Consider the following 18,034-nt stretch of genomic DNA (forward strand, 5'->3'; position numbering starts at 1 on the left):
TTTGTTTTATCCGTTGCTTTTGCAATTTGATGGTGAATGCTTGACTGAGTTCTCATTTTTCTACCTGGGTGTGGGGTCATTGACCTTCCATTGTGGGCAAGGTCATTATTGCTTTCTTCACCCCCTATGTCTGTATTCCTTTTTCAGGTAGCTTTCTATCTTTGTTTTGGAATAAGATTACATGCTTTTTTCCCCTGTCCTTAGATGAGAGGGTGACAAATGGATGTAAATTTATTTTGTAAATTTATAATTAACATTTTATAAACAATAGACTGGGTGGGGTCTTTGACTTCCCATGGTGGCAAGAGGTCATGCTATGTCCTCTATCCCTTATATTGTTTTCCAAGTTTCTTTATGTCCTTGTCTTGGAATGAGATTACTTGGTTTTGTCCTTTCGACTGCCGGAGTCATTGGCTGAGAGGGAAACAGTCAAATGAATATTGTTGGTTTTGGGAAAAAAAATTTCTTTGTCTTGTAAATCATTTCGCGTAAATTTTTTTATTATATTATATATATGTGTGTGTATATATAATATGGGGGGCGAAGTGGCCGAGTGGTTAAGGCATTGCACTGTGATCCGGATGACCCAGGTTCGGGCCCCGCTTCAGGCACTTTCGTTTTTTTTTCCTTGAGCAAGATTATTAACCCCCAATTTGCTCACTTGGACAACATGGGTGATTCCCGTTGACATCAGACATCTTGTTTGATGAGTTATCTATATTCCTTCGTGGAATGCCTAGGCGACGATATCTTATGATATCGCGGCGCAAAAGGCATAACGTAACTTAATATAATATAATAAAAAAATAATACGCGAACGTTTGAGTGTATTCCTCTTAGGGGGGACCTGTGCTTGTGTCAGGATGAGACTTTTGGGTGTTATCAGACTTAGTACACTGATAGCATTCTCTTGGAATCTACATTTGTTCCTCTTTGTCTTACTTTTCTTGTGTGCTTTTAATTGTAAATCTGGAAATTTTTACAATCCCATTTTATTCCTTTTTACTGGTGCTGAAATGCGTCGCAAGTGCAGTAAAACCCTTAAATCAAACATAAACATTTGAGTGTATTCCGTCTCTGTATTGAACTGTTAGGCGATCTCAAAACTAAGCACATTAATAATTTTGATCTACTTCTGCTCCGTATTTGATCCAAGCCCATTTTTCTTACTACGTATTTCGCAACAGCTTTTAATTGTGCTGAAAATGACCTAATAGTGTCGCAAGCACCGAAAGTAGTCCATCAGAACCATTAGGTCTATAGAGCCAGATTTCATCCCAGTTTCTATAGTGTGAAAATAATAATTTGTTACCCTTCGAATAGGGCACTTTTCTATTGCCAAATTACTGCTGGGTGTACAAAAAAAAAGAAAGGGGAGGGGGTGGGGTCTTAACTTCATCTAGGATATATCTCGGTCTCTATGATTGTGAAATGGGTGCTCTACCAACTGAGTTAACGGGACTGCCATGAGTCGCATAACCATTTAAACGTTTATGTCCGAACACACTGACTGAGCAAATGTGAGTAAAGAGGCTTTTCCAAGGACTCGACTGAGTCTCCCATAGTAGAACTTGAACCTATTAAAGAAGTTTCTTATTTCTTTTTTTTTTTTAAGTTATTCATATTCTAGTTCAAGAAAATTCATTGTAAAGAATATAGCCATATGTTAAAAACCTCTATATCTTATTATCAATCCTGCATGGAGTAATATAAATAAATGTAGAAATCAAAATAATATATGTAATAACAGTAATAATAATCATAGAAGTGAGATGAAAACGGGGGGGGGGGGGGGGTTACCTTAGCAACTAGTACCACTTTCCCACAGCTAGGAGGCTTAACCCATTTTACATCCGTCACCCATCCATTGTAGGCCTGATTTTAAGTAGTCAGTCCCCTGTAAGCCTGAAAAAAAAATGTGGCAATGGTGGTAATATTATTAATTGAAACTCGAGGATAAAAACTGTTGTTATCACATTTAGTTAACAACAGTGAATTAAATTTGCTGTGAAATGTGGAGTACTCATCTGAAAGGTTATTAGAATTATTCAGAGAGACACAATTCCATAACTCAACATCAGCCGTGGGGCTAAAAATTATATAGTTTGGGGATTGAGTAAAATATCGAATAAAAAAAGTAGTCATTCAATGGAGCCGAAGTTTAACCTGGTTTGAAAAGCGCGAAACGGACCATAGCAATTGCTACCCTTTAGATAGGACTCTAGTCTATGTCAAAGTACTTTCCGCTAGATCTAACAGACTCAGCTACCCAATCACTGCTGGATTGATAAGGGGAGTGGGATGAGAAAAATAAATTCACTCGGGATCAAGCTCAGTCCCTTGGAATGGGGTGGGGCTTTTAAAACAGTCTTATGGGCATGGTGTTTTGTTACTGTATTATATCAGTTTAGATTTGGACTCGGGATCACATTGATTTCATAGTCATTGCCTGCCCTGGTGTTTTTAATTTAAATTATTATTTATAATCTTTGGTGAATTCGGAGGAATTCATCACCTTAAAGGCAAAATAGTTGAAATTTGAATGTAACCACACAGACTCATTGATCCACTACTTAGACTGACTTAGACTAAACTTACTAAGACTCGAAGACTAAGACTAAGACTAAGACACTAAGATGATCACGACTCGTGAAGCAGGTCATATCATATTAATATTTCCGTGTCAGGTTCGACATATCTGTCTTCTGTGATTTTTTGAGAATAAATCTTACAATTAGCCGTAGATGGTGTAACATAGTATAGGTATAGCATAGGGAAACGATTAAATAATACAGACTTACCGTGAAATGTGTAGACCGAGTAGACAGAAACTTGTGGTCGTGACGAGGTAGTTCGCTACATCAAACGATGAGACTGGCTGTAGTTCCTAAAGATTATGGCACCAGTCGTGTTCACAAATGGCATAGGGGTCTACATCATTAACGGGAAATTTAAAAAAAATATATTTATGTCTAGAACCAGAAAAATACGGAAGATTATCGACAGAAACTAATATTTTACTATTCTACGCCATTGCCTTCCATTGCTTTCTGCCACCCGGAAGTAAACTTCCACTCCGATCAGCTGTTTAACCGCATACTAGCCTATCTATTACCTCATCCAAGGACACAACATCGGAAACAGAATGTTCCACGATCACTGTCATCCATCCGGGCACTGATGACGAGATACCGTACCGCTGAGCCACCGACCCACTGACCCACCCATATCTGGTTTCAGTCAATAGACTGAAACGCATAATATCTATAGCCATTTTACAATGAACGTTTCGAGCTCACATCATTACCTTCATAATAAAGTCATTGCCCGACACTGACCAAAAAAAAAAGTACGTCAAAATACTACGCGATGACCACCTAAAACAAAAATGGACAGTGGGTTCGTACGTAGCCATCGTTAACTTATAGATAGTATGCGCTTGGCTTAGAAGCTCATAACATTGCCATCCGGAAGTATAACGGACCAACACACAAAACTGTGTGTATCCATGAACGTTTATAGTCAGGTTAATACAGTTTAGTGAGCATTACTCATAAACGCGGATGGCAAAAAACAATAACAAAGACCTGAGTGACATCAACTAAGAACTATCTATAGCCTCACACTGACCAAAAAATGACATCAAAATGCCAGTCTTTGGCCACAAAAGAAAACAAATCAGGAGTTATATTCAATAGTTCAACCAATCGAATCACTTGTTTGCTTGAGCTCTACTAACGACAACTCACTAGATGTTGCACAAACCTCAAAAATTACATCAAACTATAAGTCCTAGTGTGTTCTAGTTTCAGGCTATAGATGGAACGAAGATGACGTCACTCTGGTCTTTTTATTGTTTTTTGCCATCCACGTTTATGAGTACTTCTCACTAAACTGTATGAACCAGACTATAAAAGTTCATGGTTACACTGAGTTTTGTGTGTTGCCCGTTATACTTCCAGATGGCAATGTTACGAGCTTCTTAGCCAAGCGCATACTATCTATAAGATAACGATGGCTACGGTTGTAGATATACAGTTGTTCAATCAATAGTATCAACACTTGTTTCCTTGAACATTACTAAAGACGATTCACTTTTACCCTTCTTTTGATGATCATTGCCTTGCATAATGACGTATTTTCTAGGAAACTGTCGGGCTACATATCCTTCATCTGATAAGCACCCACTAGCAACTTCAGTTTCATTTCTTCTATCTTTCACCGTTTGATTTGCTGACTAAATTGTCTGGATCCAAGCGATTTCTTCCTATTCTCATCAGGGGCGGTTGGTCACATTGTATTTAAGGCGGCACAAATCCGAAATACAGAATCAAATTTTATTGGTCTAGTTAATTTAACTTAATTTGACCTACTTTGTATGTGTGTGTGTATGTGTGTATGTGTGTGTGTGTGTGGAGGGCGGTATTGCAATTGTTTGCATATATGTGCGTGTATTTGTGTGTGCGTGTATGTGTGTGTGTGTGTGTGTGTTAGAATATTAACGAGACGTACTCACAAAAGAGCATCAATTATCTTGGACAAAACTTGTCTGGTAACTTTCACCTGTTCATTATAACGACTCACAGACGCAGCATGTCCTGTTTCCAACTGATTTCTTATATCTACAACGTTGAAAAGTTTATATTTAACAGCATCTGTGACATGGCTATTTGATTCAGAATGTTTCTTCGGTGCCTGAGAGATGTGCGCAATATCACTGAATCCTCCTGTTGTCCGTTATAGCATACATCACCAAAAATCAAGCAATAAAAACAATGAAGCGTTTTACGGCTTTCACTGGCAGTAAGCCATTCAACATTTTAAAAATAATCATTATTCAATCGGCGCTGTCTCCTCGGAGTGTTAGAAACTAAGTTAAAATTCACTGGTTTGTGTGGACCTAAATCTTTCACCACTATTTTCTCTTGAGGGGATAAGTGTCGGAATTGATTATCAATTAAAAAATCAACATGATTCATGATTGGTTACAAATTACAGAAATAACTTTTTAAAATAAAATGATTCAAGATAAAAACAGGTAGGTTTCATAAACAATGACAACAGCGATAATACTTTTCTCTGAATACTAACGACTAACGGTATGACACACAACTTTAGAATAATAGAATTTAAAAATCCACATTTAATTCCAAACGCAAAGCACTTGTTAACTTCACACACAATCAGCGACATCTTTATAATTATACTATTATTAGTATTAGACAATGCACACAATACAAGTTGAGTAGGGATCGTTGGGAGTGTGCGGGGATGAAGGACTCCGTGGGGTCAGGGATTTTTATTTATAGTACCATGGGGCTCTTCTCGGTGCATACTTTGTTTACTGTTCTTTTTTATATTTAATATATATTTAAGCAAAACAAACAATGATAAAATATATATTTATTGCCATTCTCTTCATCCGTATATCTAAGTGAAGCAAAGCCTCTTCTTTCAGTGATAAAACTGATATGGTTTTAATTTATCCCAAGTAGGACCTCAGGGCGTGCATCGCTAGATTGGCCGTCTTGGCCTAATTATTTTAGCAGTGAAAGACAATAGTTAGTTGGGGAGGGAGGGTGGAGGGAGATTGGGGAGTAGTAACTAACTTTCTTCAAGGTACAACGGAGTATAGGATAAGGACAGGATGGCCAAACGAAGACTGGCTCATATAAACAAAAAAAACTTCCCCACCACACCACACCCTCCGCTCATTGTCACCCCGCGCAGGCAACGGGGGAAAGATGAAACGTGCCGATTTGACGCTACCTTCGCGGAGCGACGCACGAGTCATCAAATATTAAATTCAAAACAAAAAGCAGTATGTGCTAAATTTTTAATTTTATCAAAATTGTAAAATTGAAGTTTTTTGTTTGGTTGACATGCTAATCTACGGAAAATATAGGGCGGCACAAAACAACTTCGCTCTATTGACCGACCGCCAGTGATTCTCATATACTACAACCAGTCAAAAAATGACGTCACAATAATACATGGTGACAACCAAAACAAAGTGGAAAGTGAGTTGTATTTAAAAAAACACGAAATTCGTTTTTCACTTTCTTTTGATAATCGTTGCCTTGTAAGTGACGTGATTTTAGACAATGTTAGGAGTCTCTAAGGTTGCGGCTCAAAAATCCATTTCTTGAAGTCTTATCACAATAGTTCTGGTTTCTATAAAATACCTGGATGTTATTGCAGCTTCTGAAAGCGCACTCACTGATTTCTATTTAACCAAACTGGAACCCAACATAGAAGTCTATAATATAAAGTAAAAGATGTCCTTCAGAGCCATTGGGCCCGTGGAGCCGGAGTTTATCCCTGTTTCTATAGTATGAAAGGGACAATAGCAATTGCATTCTACCTCTTGGATAAGACGCTAGTCTTTCTCAAAGTACTTTCTGCCAAATCAGACAGTCCCAGCTACCCAATCACAACTTGGCGGAGAGTAGGGTCAGAAGTAAATCTCGATTTTACCCAGGATCGTTCTTTGTTAATTTGCGTGTGAAGCAAGTGCTCTATCAACTGAGCTATTTGGACACCCAGTAGTCGATAAACTAAGCGAAAAAAAAAATCAAAACAAAAGCATAGTGTTGTGTTCAAGAATTTATTCTAATAAATGCAAAAATAAGCAGTTCAAAAAGCTGGATGCACTTCTTAATTTGTAGAAATTAGAGTTGACAATGAAAACTTGGATTTCAATAACATAAACGTTTGTTTTGTGAAAAGTTAGAAATGTAATGTAAGTTGAACACTTTCAGAATTCCAGTTGCATTTTGATGCTGTCTGAATTGTGTCGTAGATGATAACTAACATCAAAATAGAATACCAATGAGCGTTATGAGACAAATAGATCAAACATATAAATATTTAACAATAGCATAATTAACATGAAATACTTGAATGAAATGAACACAAGACATCGAGTGTTACTGAAGATTAAACGTAGGTGAGATGAATAATAAAAGTTCTGTTTGGGAAATAACGGCCCTGAAACCGACGTGCACCTATTTGCCGGTCTGATAACCCAAATTGTTATAGTCTCATTGCTGTAATGGAAATATTCTCAAACCAACACAAGATATTCTCTGTTTACAACAGTGTTAAAACAAGCTCATAAATATTTTCGTTTAACAGACGTGCAAATAGTATGTGTCTAAAATAAATAAGAAAACTTTTTATCGTGAAATTAAAACCTCCAATGCATGATCCAAAGGGAAAGAATGTCGAGGGACATTCGATAAACTGAACACAAAAGTGAAATAATATACGTCTAATTATTTTCATGATTTAGTATTCCCATTATTTAACGTAAAATTACACATTTCTAGATATAATTTTGATATAATAATTTGATATCCATGCTGCATTCTGTTGCAGGATGCTTTAAGAACAACGATCCCTTAATTCTAAAAAAAAGTAAATGACAGTTCTGAAACAATCTGAACTTTCTATTTTAGGCCGTTAAGAATGTGCTCGTCAACACTAATCATCGAGCTACAAGACCAGGTTATCCTATATAATAGAAATTTGATTGTTTATGATGTAAATCATACTCAGGAAAGAAAGCCTGTTAATTATTTATCGACAACATTGACATCCGTTTTCCTGACCGTAAATTGTCATCAATGAAATAGATTAAATTGAATTGTTGAGTATTCACAGCCGGAAGTAAACTACTTGCTCTCTGAGCAAAATATGTAGAAGAGCAATCGTCAATGGCGCCCCTTCGATTATTTTGGTCAATTGAGAATTTTTAACGTAACAAATGTTGTTTGATTCTCATGGTGTTCTCGCAGGTCTCAATGAATCATTCATACACATATCCTGACAAGCCCGCAATGACGAAAATCTGTTTCGGTTCCCCCCACATCCATGGTAAATAAAAGGTTGGCAAGTCCTTGTACTAGCGCTAAAGTAATAGCTACGAATTTCCAGGTTACATGTGCCCGGGTCCATTCGCTGGGCACATACGTGAAAACCTGAAACAGAAGGGCCTACGAAGTCTATGTCATTGTTCATTTTCTGACTCATCAAAAACTCACGAAAGGCTGCAGAATCTACTGGGTTGAATTGTCTAAGTTGTCCTCTTCGCATGGTATTTCTTTCTCTATTATTTCTATTTCTCCTAACAGTAATTGGCTGTGTCTCCGAAACTTTGGCTGGGATGCATAACCTTTTACACTCACGTTCAGATTTGAAGTTGTTGTCATTTGGTTGGCATCCTCCAAAACCAAACTGTTCACACCTGCTGGTCTCTGAGTTGTAGAAAAATCGAGGAATGAGAGCTCTACATGGCCCAACTTTCTTTGGAAGCAAACAATATTCCGGTACGGGACTCTCTGTCGTTGTTGGAACTGCAGGAACAGGATTGAAGCTAATTTCTGGAATATCTGTAGACAAGACAATCTCAGCCGGTTGAACTTGTAAGTTATTTCCGTTGTTTTGTCGGGGTGTTTGAAGGTCGATATTGCCACAAGCGCGTTTACAGGAAGCCATTGACCGAAAGTTGTTGCCATTTCCACCACAGCCCCCATATCTAAAACTACGACACTGGCCAACCTCTTTGTTATTATAATATCTCGGCAAGGCAGCAAAGCATGGTCCTCTTTCAGGAGTTTGTAGGCAGTAGTTTTGCATCTGTGATGAAGGGGTGCCTTGAGGTAGTCTGTTATTATTTGTTGGGATTTGGCTTGGATTTTGTGATTGGGATTCTGTGGCTTGATTCAAACTCTCACTTGGAATATCGGACGGGAGGATATCTGCCTGCGATCCTTGTGGAATATTCTTTCCATTGCTTTGTCTCGAAGTGTAGAAGTCGAAGTAATCACAAGCTTGCTTGCACGACGTCATAGTCTGGAAGTTATTACGATTTCCGCCACACCCACCGTAAAGAAAGCTGCGGCATTCTCCAGTTTGTTTGTTGAAGTAGTACCTTGGCACACTTGCAAGGCAGGGTCCTTTTACAGGATTCTGCTGACAGTATCCGGGTTGTGGCGGAGGCGCACCTTTGGCAAAGCCAGAATTAACATGTGGGGGTCTGGTATTTATTTCCCCATTTATATTGCTGTTTGGTATGGTTTGCTGTGTGTTACCATTTCCACTATTTGCGGGATTCGGATAATTAGCTTCAAGTCCAACATTAAACCCGCTGTTTATAATCGGTTCAAGGCATGCGCTTTTACATGCTTGTTCTGTTTTGAAATTATTTCGATTACCTCCGCATCCTCCATAAACAAAAAGGTGACATCTTCCGGTGTCTTTGTTGTAGTAGTATCTTGGAAAATAAGCTCTGCATCGACCCGTTTCGAAAAGCTCATTGCAATATGATGGAACGTTGTCGAGATTTTTTGACAGAACACTTGAAGATGGCATTAATGGCACGGCTGTAAGATTTCGCCGGGACCTAGTCTTTTCTGCTTCATTCAATTGGAAAGTTTGCGACGGCCGGCGTCGGGAAGGACCAAAACCAAGTGCTGGTCTGCTGAGCCGACTATTAGTTAGATCTTTTGAGCTAATCGTCCTGATGGGCTCTGATGCTACGCACTTTGTAACTTGATTCTCTGTTATACAACGGGGCCTCTCTGGTGGACATTGAACTCCCTGTTAATAGAATAATATATGAATATAATTTATATTAAATTTGTTTAAGTCTATTCATGTGATCTCATTAATTGCTTTTACATGTACAAGGCTGAAACATTTAATCAATAAACATCCAACACAAATCCTTCCAAATGAAAATGCAATTTACACAATATCCCCTTTTTAAGTCGGCTACGTGGCCGTGTGGTATGGCATTCGCCTTCGGATCCGAACATCCAAGGTTCGAGTATCTCTCTAAGCAACGCAAAGTTGAGTACTTGGAACAGGCTGGTAACTCATTTTCCCCCCACCGTACTCAGATATAGAATGAATACCTGACCATTAACAACGTGACTCCGTTCTAAAAATTGTAACATCCCCAAAAGTGTTGCTGTTGGCTAGGGGCCCATGTAAGCGCGTTTAGCTCGTTTAGTGGATAATGCTCTATATAAATGCTCAAGTTTTTTTTTTCAAGTTTGGAGAGCAGCAGTTTGCAAAATATCGACACAACTGTATTTCTAAGCTTACTTGAATTTCAATTTAGAATAAATCATCTATTTGATACTCTAATGCTCAATTTAAAGATTCTTTCTATTTACATATTTCAAAAGATTCACTTTTAACTGATAAGAAATGACTTACCAAACAACGCAATCGTTCTTGCTCGTTTTGTTGACGTGAATTGCCTGCAAATAGAATGGTTGGAAGATGTGAAAGTGGATGACAAGAAAGTTACAGATTCAGATGAATAATATAATATCATGTGTAAAACCGTTACAATTCATTTACATTTACATGATTGTACTAATTGTTTTATTTGTTATCCGGGATTGTAACGGCACTTGCTATTCTTTAATTTAAAAAAAACACCTCCCTCTCTGGTAATATTCCAAGGGATGGATTGGAATAGCTCTAGTATATGCCGCAATGCAGCACCACAAAGTGAGCTGGGGTTAGGTATATTGCTCCACACATGAGGCGAATCGAACCTTGAATATGATGCACAGATCAGGGTGTCCCCACTTATAAGATATCAGCGTGTAGCCCTTGCATTGTAACACGGCATTCGAAAAAAAATCAGAATACCAATTAGGGTTTTCTCTAATTTTCAATTAATAACCAATCTAATCTATTGAAATGCTTCCATCATTTAGATAGTTTTCGAGATTTGGTAACGGTTTGTTTGTTTTTTTCAGATTTGAAATTTAAACCTGTAGACTTGTTTTTGTTTTGTTTTTGTTTTTGATTCAGTTTTTATTTTTGTTTGTTTCTGTTTTGTTTTATTTGTTTCTTTGTTTTCTGTGCTTTTTTGTTTTTGTTTTGGCTTTTTTGTTTTATTTTTATTGTTTTTGCTTTCTTTGAAGGTAGAGTTTATACCCTGAAGAAGTAGAGCCTTAAATCTCTTCAGCAAAAGTTTACACCAACTCCTTAATAAGCGCAAGATGAATAGTAGTCGCTCTATCTTTTTAATTCAAATGCTTTCTGTCAGGTCGAACAGACCCAGGTATCCAATCATTGATTGCTGATTAGTCAAAAGGACCGGAAAAAAAATCTGTACTCAACCTGGGGTCGAAATAACTCATTTTGTAAGTGCGCAAATATACTACCAACTGGGCCACTGAGATCCCAGGGGAAGTATAACTTGCTAGTGTATATCCCCCCCCCCTCCCCAGTCTTATTACAGGCTAACATAAGTTATGACAATCTCCAATGAACTAAACACGATATCAATGCATTAGACATTTAAAAATACAAGATGGAGACAGCGATAAATAAAATCCTGACAATCCTGAGTAATAAATTGTCAAGATTTATGAGTATAAATTTTATTCTTTCATTACCACCAGCCTCTCCAACTTTTAAGCTCTATTTGTTTTCGGCTTTTCTTTTCTTTTTTTTTTTTATCTCACTCTTCTCTTTCCTTTCATTTGATGGGAAAAGAACTCATTGATCTCATCAGAAGTGGACTTGTCACACAAGACTGACAGAGCATCCATCAAGACACAAACCTGTGACAGGCAGGGCGGTAACTCTTCCCTTATAAATACAACTGTCTTGTCAGCGCATGATGAATGGGTTGCGCCTGTCAGTTTTACCTCAGAATTATTAGTTTTGTTCAAAGAACTTTAAATAACCTTATTTAATTACTCGAGAAGATGACAGGCTTTTGAAATGTTATTGGAATAAGCGTGTAAAAAAGGAAGTCCCATTTGATCAAGGATAGGTTAATCGGTTGTTTTCCAAGTCGTCTTCACTTTTGCAAGATTTAAAGTGACCCAGCTACTTTATTACTACCAATGTGGTGGTGGTGGTGGTGGTGTTGCCTGTGACGGTGGTCGGTGTAGAGGTAGTGGTGATGATGATGGTGATGATGATGATAATGATGATGAAGATGATGATGATAATGATGTTGATGAGGAGGAGGAAGATGAGAAGAAGAAGAAGAAGGAGGAGGAGGAGGAGGAAGATGAGAAGAAGAAGAAGAAGAAGAAGAAGGAGGAGGAGGAGGAGGAGGAGGAGGAGGAGGAGGAGGAGGAATAGGTGGAAAAGGAGGAGGAGGGCAGTAAGATAATCTAAGTTTAGATACTTTTCTATACGTCATGAATCAACATTTATGTTGTGATGTCCTTTCAAACCATTTTGAATATGAAGAAATTTGTTGGATGTATTTTCTCTTACCTGCCGTGTTCTGTGAGTTTAACATGGGAACCAGTAAGACGATTATGCAACACAAATGAAGTATCGTACCCATGTTTATAATTGTTACTCTGTAAAGAGGTCATATCGTCATGTTAAATTACAATAGGAAGATGATGATGATGATGATGATAATGATGATGATGATAATGGTGATGATGATGTTGATGATATTAAGGATGATAATAATATCTATAATGATGATAATAATAACAATAGAAATAATAATACTAATAACAATAATAATAGTAAAAAATAATGATAAAATCAATAATAATATGTGATAATAGTAATGATGATGATGAAATATAATAATAATAATAATAATAATAATAATAATAATAATAATAATAATAATAATAATATAATAATAGTAATAATAATAATATAATAATAATAAAATAATATAATAATAATAATAATAATAATATAATAATAATAATAATAATAATGATGACGATGATGATGATTATTATTTTGATGATGATGATGATGATGATGATGATGATGATGATGATGATGATGATGATGATGATGATGAATCTGATGATGATCTATTATAAAAATAATTGGGTTGGGGACGGCGTTTATATATATATATATATATATATATATATATATATATATATATATATATATATGTGTTGTGTGTGTGTGTGTGTGTGTGTGTTTGTGTGTGTGTGTGTGTGCAGGTCTGATATCCGATTCCACTTACGGGCCTAGTTTTACATTGTTGTAATGGCGTCAGTTTTTGAGATTTCCGTTACAACAATGAGCCCATAAGGAATTGGGTTATCAAACCTGCAAATAAGTGCACCTATGTTGGGTTCAACATTTTTCCTAACAGCCAATATAAGATTTATATCATCGAACACATCGAGAATTACTGGCAAATTAAAAAATATTGAAACTGTTTTTACAGACTGATACTGATATTATACGAGTAACTTGTAAACCTTTCTTATTTCAAGCTAATTCTATCATCCGTTGACTCAAATTAATACGAATAAAATCTGCTTGGTCGTAATAATCAGTCCTTTTTTTACGCTTGACTTTCATTGCGAGTATACGCAATTCTAGCATATCCACAACAAAAAGTGATGACGTAATTTTAAATCTCTGATATTATGAAGAAATGAAAATCTTTCTAATAGGGTCCGTAAAGCCTATGTTATATTTTTATCATCGAGCACAGGATTACCGTAAATAGATTACAGTTGTATAATAAGTATAATGGATGTTCTTAAAAGCCATTATTTATTGTGTGTTCTACACTAGTAGTAATGGTAGTAGTAGTAGTAGTAGTAGTAGTAGTAGTAGTAGTAGTAGTAGTAGTAGTAGTAGTAGTAGTAGTAGTAGTAGTAGTAGTAGTAATAATGATAAATAATGCAATAATAATAATAATAATAATAATAATAATAATAATAATAATAATAATAATAATAATAATATAATAATAATAAAAATTATTATTATTATTATTATTATAATAATACTATATAATAATAATAATAATAATAATAATAATAATATAATAATACTACTACTACTACTACTACTACTACTACTACTACTATATAATAATAATAATAATAATAATAATAATAATAATAATAATAATAATAATAATAATAATAATAATAATAATAATAATAATAATAATAATAATAATAATAATAATAATATTAATGATAATAATAATAATAATAATAATAATAATAATAATAATAATAATAATAATAATAATAATAATAATAATAATAATAATAATAATAATAATAATAATGTGTACGGTGATGATGGCGATAATGATGATGATGATAATGATGATGACGACGACGACGACGACGATGATAATGATGATGATGATGATGATGATGATGATGATGATGATGATGATGATGATGATGATGATGATGATGATGATGGCAATAATCTTCACAATGTAATGGTGGTAAAGATGACAGTGGCAATCACAAAATCGACATTGATAATAAAAGCAACTCAATGATTGTATGCCTCACATGTCGATAAGGACACGTCATTTTCAAACTTACCTTTGACTTCGAACCAGAGAAGGCTGTCAAACTCTTAAATCAGTTTTATTAAATGAAAAAAAAAATTGTGTAGTTCTAAATATTCCTCTTAACTATAACACCAAACAATTATTACTGACCACTCTCATAAGTACAAGCGTGGACTTGTCTGAAGGTAACCAGTCCCCATCTCCAGTTATAAAGGGATACGGGCGTGACTCCGCTCCCCTCTCCCTGCTCCTCCCTCCCCTTTTCTTTCCGTCATCCGGTTAAGTACAGTAAGGCTCCAAATCCTTGTTTTCGGCACGGATGACGATTGTGAACCTGGGACGACCTAAATCCTCATCATTTTGTCATAGGTCAGGAACTAGATAACGTCTACGAGTTGATTCTTTGGATTCTTGTTGTCACACGATAGCAATATTTCTTTAACCTTGATTCCTTCGTGTTTACTGGCACAGCAACATAAAATAACTTATTTTTAAACTGCTTGTTTTGACTTCGTTATCACGGAGATTAACGAGGTGAAACAGTTTGATAACAAGTCACAAGGTAGTCAAGCCGAGTATGGATTTTTGGAGCGCACTTTCACAATATGTCAGTATGTTCACTGCGCTTTATAACAATGCAGTCACCCCTAGACTGGTCAGAAATTAAATGGTGGAACTAGCCTTGTAGTGTGCTGAACTGTGCGACCATGTGGTTTTGTGGTATGACACTCGCCTTCGGACCGGAAGGTCCAGGGTTCGAGTACTGTTGTGAGTGGCGAATAGTTGAGCCCTTATTTTACTAACATTCTCTCACTATATTCAGTTGTAAAATGAGTGCCTGCCATTAACAGCGTTTTCTCTCTCGGAAAAAATGTAATGTCGCCTAATTGTCCCCCGAGTCCTGCATGTTAATTAATGATGTTGACAATGGGACCCTTTGGGAACGGTTAGCCCACTATATTGCGCTTTATAAATGCCCATGGTTTGTTTTGTTTTTGTTAGTTGTTTTTGATTATTATTTTATTTATTATTATTTGGGGGGGGGGGGGGATTTTTTGTGTGTTTGTTTATTTTGTTTTTGTTTTTGAATTGCCATTTTTATCTGTATCAACCTCTGAATGTTAAACCAAAATACATTCATTTCATGGCCTCTTAGTTTCTCTCACCACCCCCTCTAATAGCAATTATATAGCGCTTTACAAGGGGTTAATTGTCGACCGCAACATTTAACATGTAGGACAAGACGCCCGTTAGGCGTATTACCTTTTTTTCCGGTAAAGACAATCCTGTTAATGGCCAGTTAGTCATTTTAAACCCGAGTACGGTGAGGGAATGAGAAAAGAGCCTTTTCCAAGGACTCAACTATGCGCCGCTAAGAGCGGGATTCGAACCCAGGATCTTCCGATTCGAGCGCGAGCGCGAGTGGTATACTACTAGACCGCATAGCTAGTGTTCATAATATTATCCTGAAAATCGGGAAATTTGTCTGTGAAATTGTGAAAGGGGAATCCCCGAGTGTTTCCCCCCAACGCCAACCATTAATTTAATTGTGTTGTTGTCTCTCTCGCGTCCTCTATGTTCACTGGCTTTTACAAACGTAGTTTAAACTCAAACGGATATTTTTACGTGTCTTGGCAAGAAATAAGGGCGCCAAGAGATTGATATATTTACATATTATTATAGTTGCTTAATATTAAGTCAGTAACATAACAACATTAAGTTTATCATAATTCTCATCATTATCGTCAGCATTACCATCATCATCATCATCATCATCATCATCATCATCATCATCATCATCATCATCATCATATTGATCAGTGGACAATTGGTGGCTTTTACAAAAGAGGTAGTAATAGTAGTAGTAGTAGTAGTAGTAGTAGTAGTAGTAGTAGTAGTAGTAGTAGTAGTAGTAGTAGTAGTTCTTTTTCTTCTTCTCCTCCTCCTCCTCTTCCCCCTACTACTCCTTCTTACTCATCCTACTTTCTCCATCTCAAGATGAGTAAAAAATGGAGTTAGATCTTCCTTCTCCACATTATCCTCCTCTCCTCCTCCTCCTCCTCCTCCTTCTGCTTCTTCTTCTCCTCCTCTTCCTTCTCTTTCTCCTCCTCCTCCTCCTCTTCCTACTCTCCTCCTCCTCCACCTTGGCCATCTCCTATTCATCCTTTTTCTATACCTCCTCCTCCTCCTCCTCTTTTTCTCCGTCTCTTCTCCTCCTCCTCTTCTTCTTCTCCGTCTGTTCTCCTCCTCCTCGCTCGTCCTCCTCTTCTTTCTTTGTCTCTTCTTTATCTCCACTCTCTCCAGTCCTCTATCCTTATATTGACTGTCCTAGACTGTATAGTATCACTATCTATTTAAATTTAGAAAATAAATTGTCCGTCCATTTTCATGTCGAATAATTTGATAACACCAAAAGTTTCCACATATTATTGTTCATAGCTTCTAGCAGCTTAGTATTCTCTTTCACATTAACAGGACGTATTGTTGTGAAAAATGAGCAAAAATGGCAATGAACATTTGATGGGGGATTAGAAAGTTTTACATCTAGACAGAATGTTTTGTATTTTATTTGACCTTTTTTGGTATTTATTTACCAGTAACTTTCAAAAGAGATTTGATTTTTAGTTCAATCTTAATTATTTCGCTCTGGGTCGTACTTCATGACTTCCTAGTGCGGTGATATACCTTACTTTTTATACATATATACATCAGAATCTGTTATACCACAAATGACTGAATATCCATTTATTAATTTAGGTATGATTTTTGCATTCCTTTGAAGTTATTATGCCTTTTTTTCTATTCTATATTTTATGAATTCAACCACAGATTAAGTTTAGAATTAGTTTAAAGAGCATTTCATAAAATCCTTTCAAAAATCCTTTTGGAAATTTGATGTTTCGTCTCAGAAAACCTAGAATAAATGTCGCCTGCTCACATACTATCTAATTTTACTCGGTCCATTGTAGTATTTACCGAATAAAAATGTCTAAATATTTTGCTCTTTTGGATTCTTTTAGATGTTAGATATGAATGAAGTAAAAGTTAGCTGGCCTTAATGACAAGAGATTTGCCGTATAATTATCGCAAACGGACTCACAATAGGATTAATCACTTTTTAAATAGATGTAAAATAGCTCTAATTAAACTGATATTATAGTTCTTGACATATTCACAACACAACAACCCCTCATTGACCTCGTTTCATAACGAAAACAGTGAAACAACAGGGAATACTTATACTACTATTTGCGTCAGATAGCCTGGTGTGACGTGGTCAGGTGAGGTGAAAAGGACTAGGAAGTCACTGGTCCATTTTTATTCTCTTCGTCTCACTACGAGGCCAATCCATGTTAATACTTCACCTGTTTTGGCACTTCGTGATGTCTTCTTCTATTTTTACCTTTTCTAAAGTCTTATTTCACTATCGGCCTCTACAGTCATTTAATCCAATCATTTATTTTTTATTCATCACTCCATAGTATTGTTATTTCCCTCTGTCAACCTCGACTGTCTAAACTACGAAGCAAGGTCAACTGCTAATGTATTATATATTTGCACTGAACCCACACATTTTAATGCAAGCTTTATTCGGACAATAATAAGCTCATCCATTCTAGATTATGGATGCCCACTTGTCGTAGCGAGAAGAAGAGAATAAAAATGGACCATTGATTTCCTAGTCCTTTTCTCCTTACCTGACCAAGTCACGCCAGGCTATCTGAC

At 36.3% G+C, this 18,034-nt stretch overlaps 1 protein-coding gene across 1 annotated transcript; it reads right to left on the reverse strand.

Moving 5' to 3' along the window:
* Nucleotides 1-6,593: 6,593 nt before the first annotated feature.
* LOC144973747 (papilin-like) lies at nt 6,594-14,513 on the reverse strand. The gene is made up of 4 exons (XM_078916585.1): nt 14,340-14,513; nt 12,265-12,353; nt 10,228-10,271; nt 6,594-9,603 (listed from the first exon to the last, which is right to left on the reverse strand). The coding sequence occupies exons 2-4, from the start codon at nt 12,335-12,337 to the stop codon at nt 7,783-7,785; spliced, it is 1,938 nt and encodes a 645-aa protein (XP_078772711.1). The 5' UTR covers nt 12,338-12,353; nt 14,340-14,513; the 3' UTR covers nt 6,594-7,782.
* Between the last annotated feature and the right edge of the window lie 3,521 nt (nt 14,514-18,034).

The sequence above is a fragment of the Berghia stephanieae genome, chromosome 1 (assembly GCF_034508935.2).
Source record: "Berghia stephanieae isolate SIO BIC M18660-M18661 chromosome 1, UCSD_Bste_1.3, whole genome shotgun sequence".
Classification (NCBI taxonomy): domain Eukaryota; kingdom Metazoa; phylum Mollusca; class Gastropoda; order Nudibranchia; family Aeolidiidae; genus Berghia; species Berghia stephanieae.

What these genes read in the sequence shown, in the direction of transcription:
- LOC144973747 (XM_078916585.1), bottom strand. Translation starts at nt 12,337, where the DNA reads ATGGGTACGATACTTCATTTGTGTTGCATAATCGTCTTACTGGTTCCC. An exon ending in AAACTCACAGAACACGGCAG is followed by an intron (nt 10,272 to 12,264) that starts GTAAGAGAAAAT and finishes TTCTATTTGCAG; the next exon opens with GCAATTCACGTCAACAAAAC. An exon ending in AAGAACGATTGCGTTGTTTG is followed by an intron (nt 9,604 to 10,227) that starts GTAAGTCATTTC and finishes TTCTATTAACAG; the next exon opens with GGAGTTCAATGTCCACCAGA.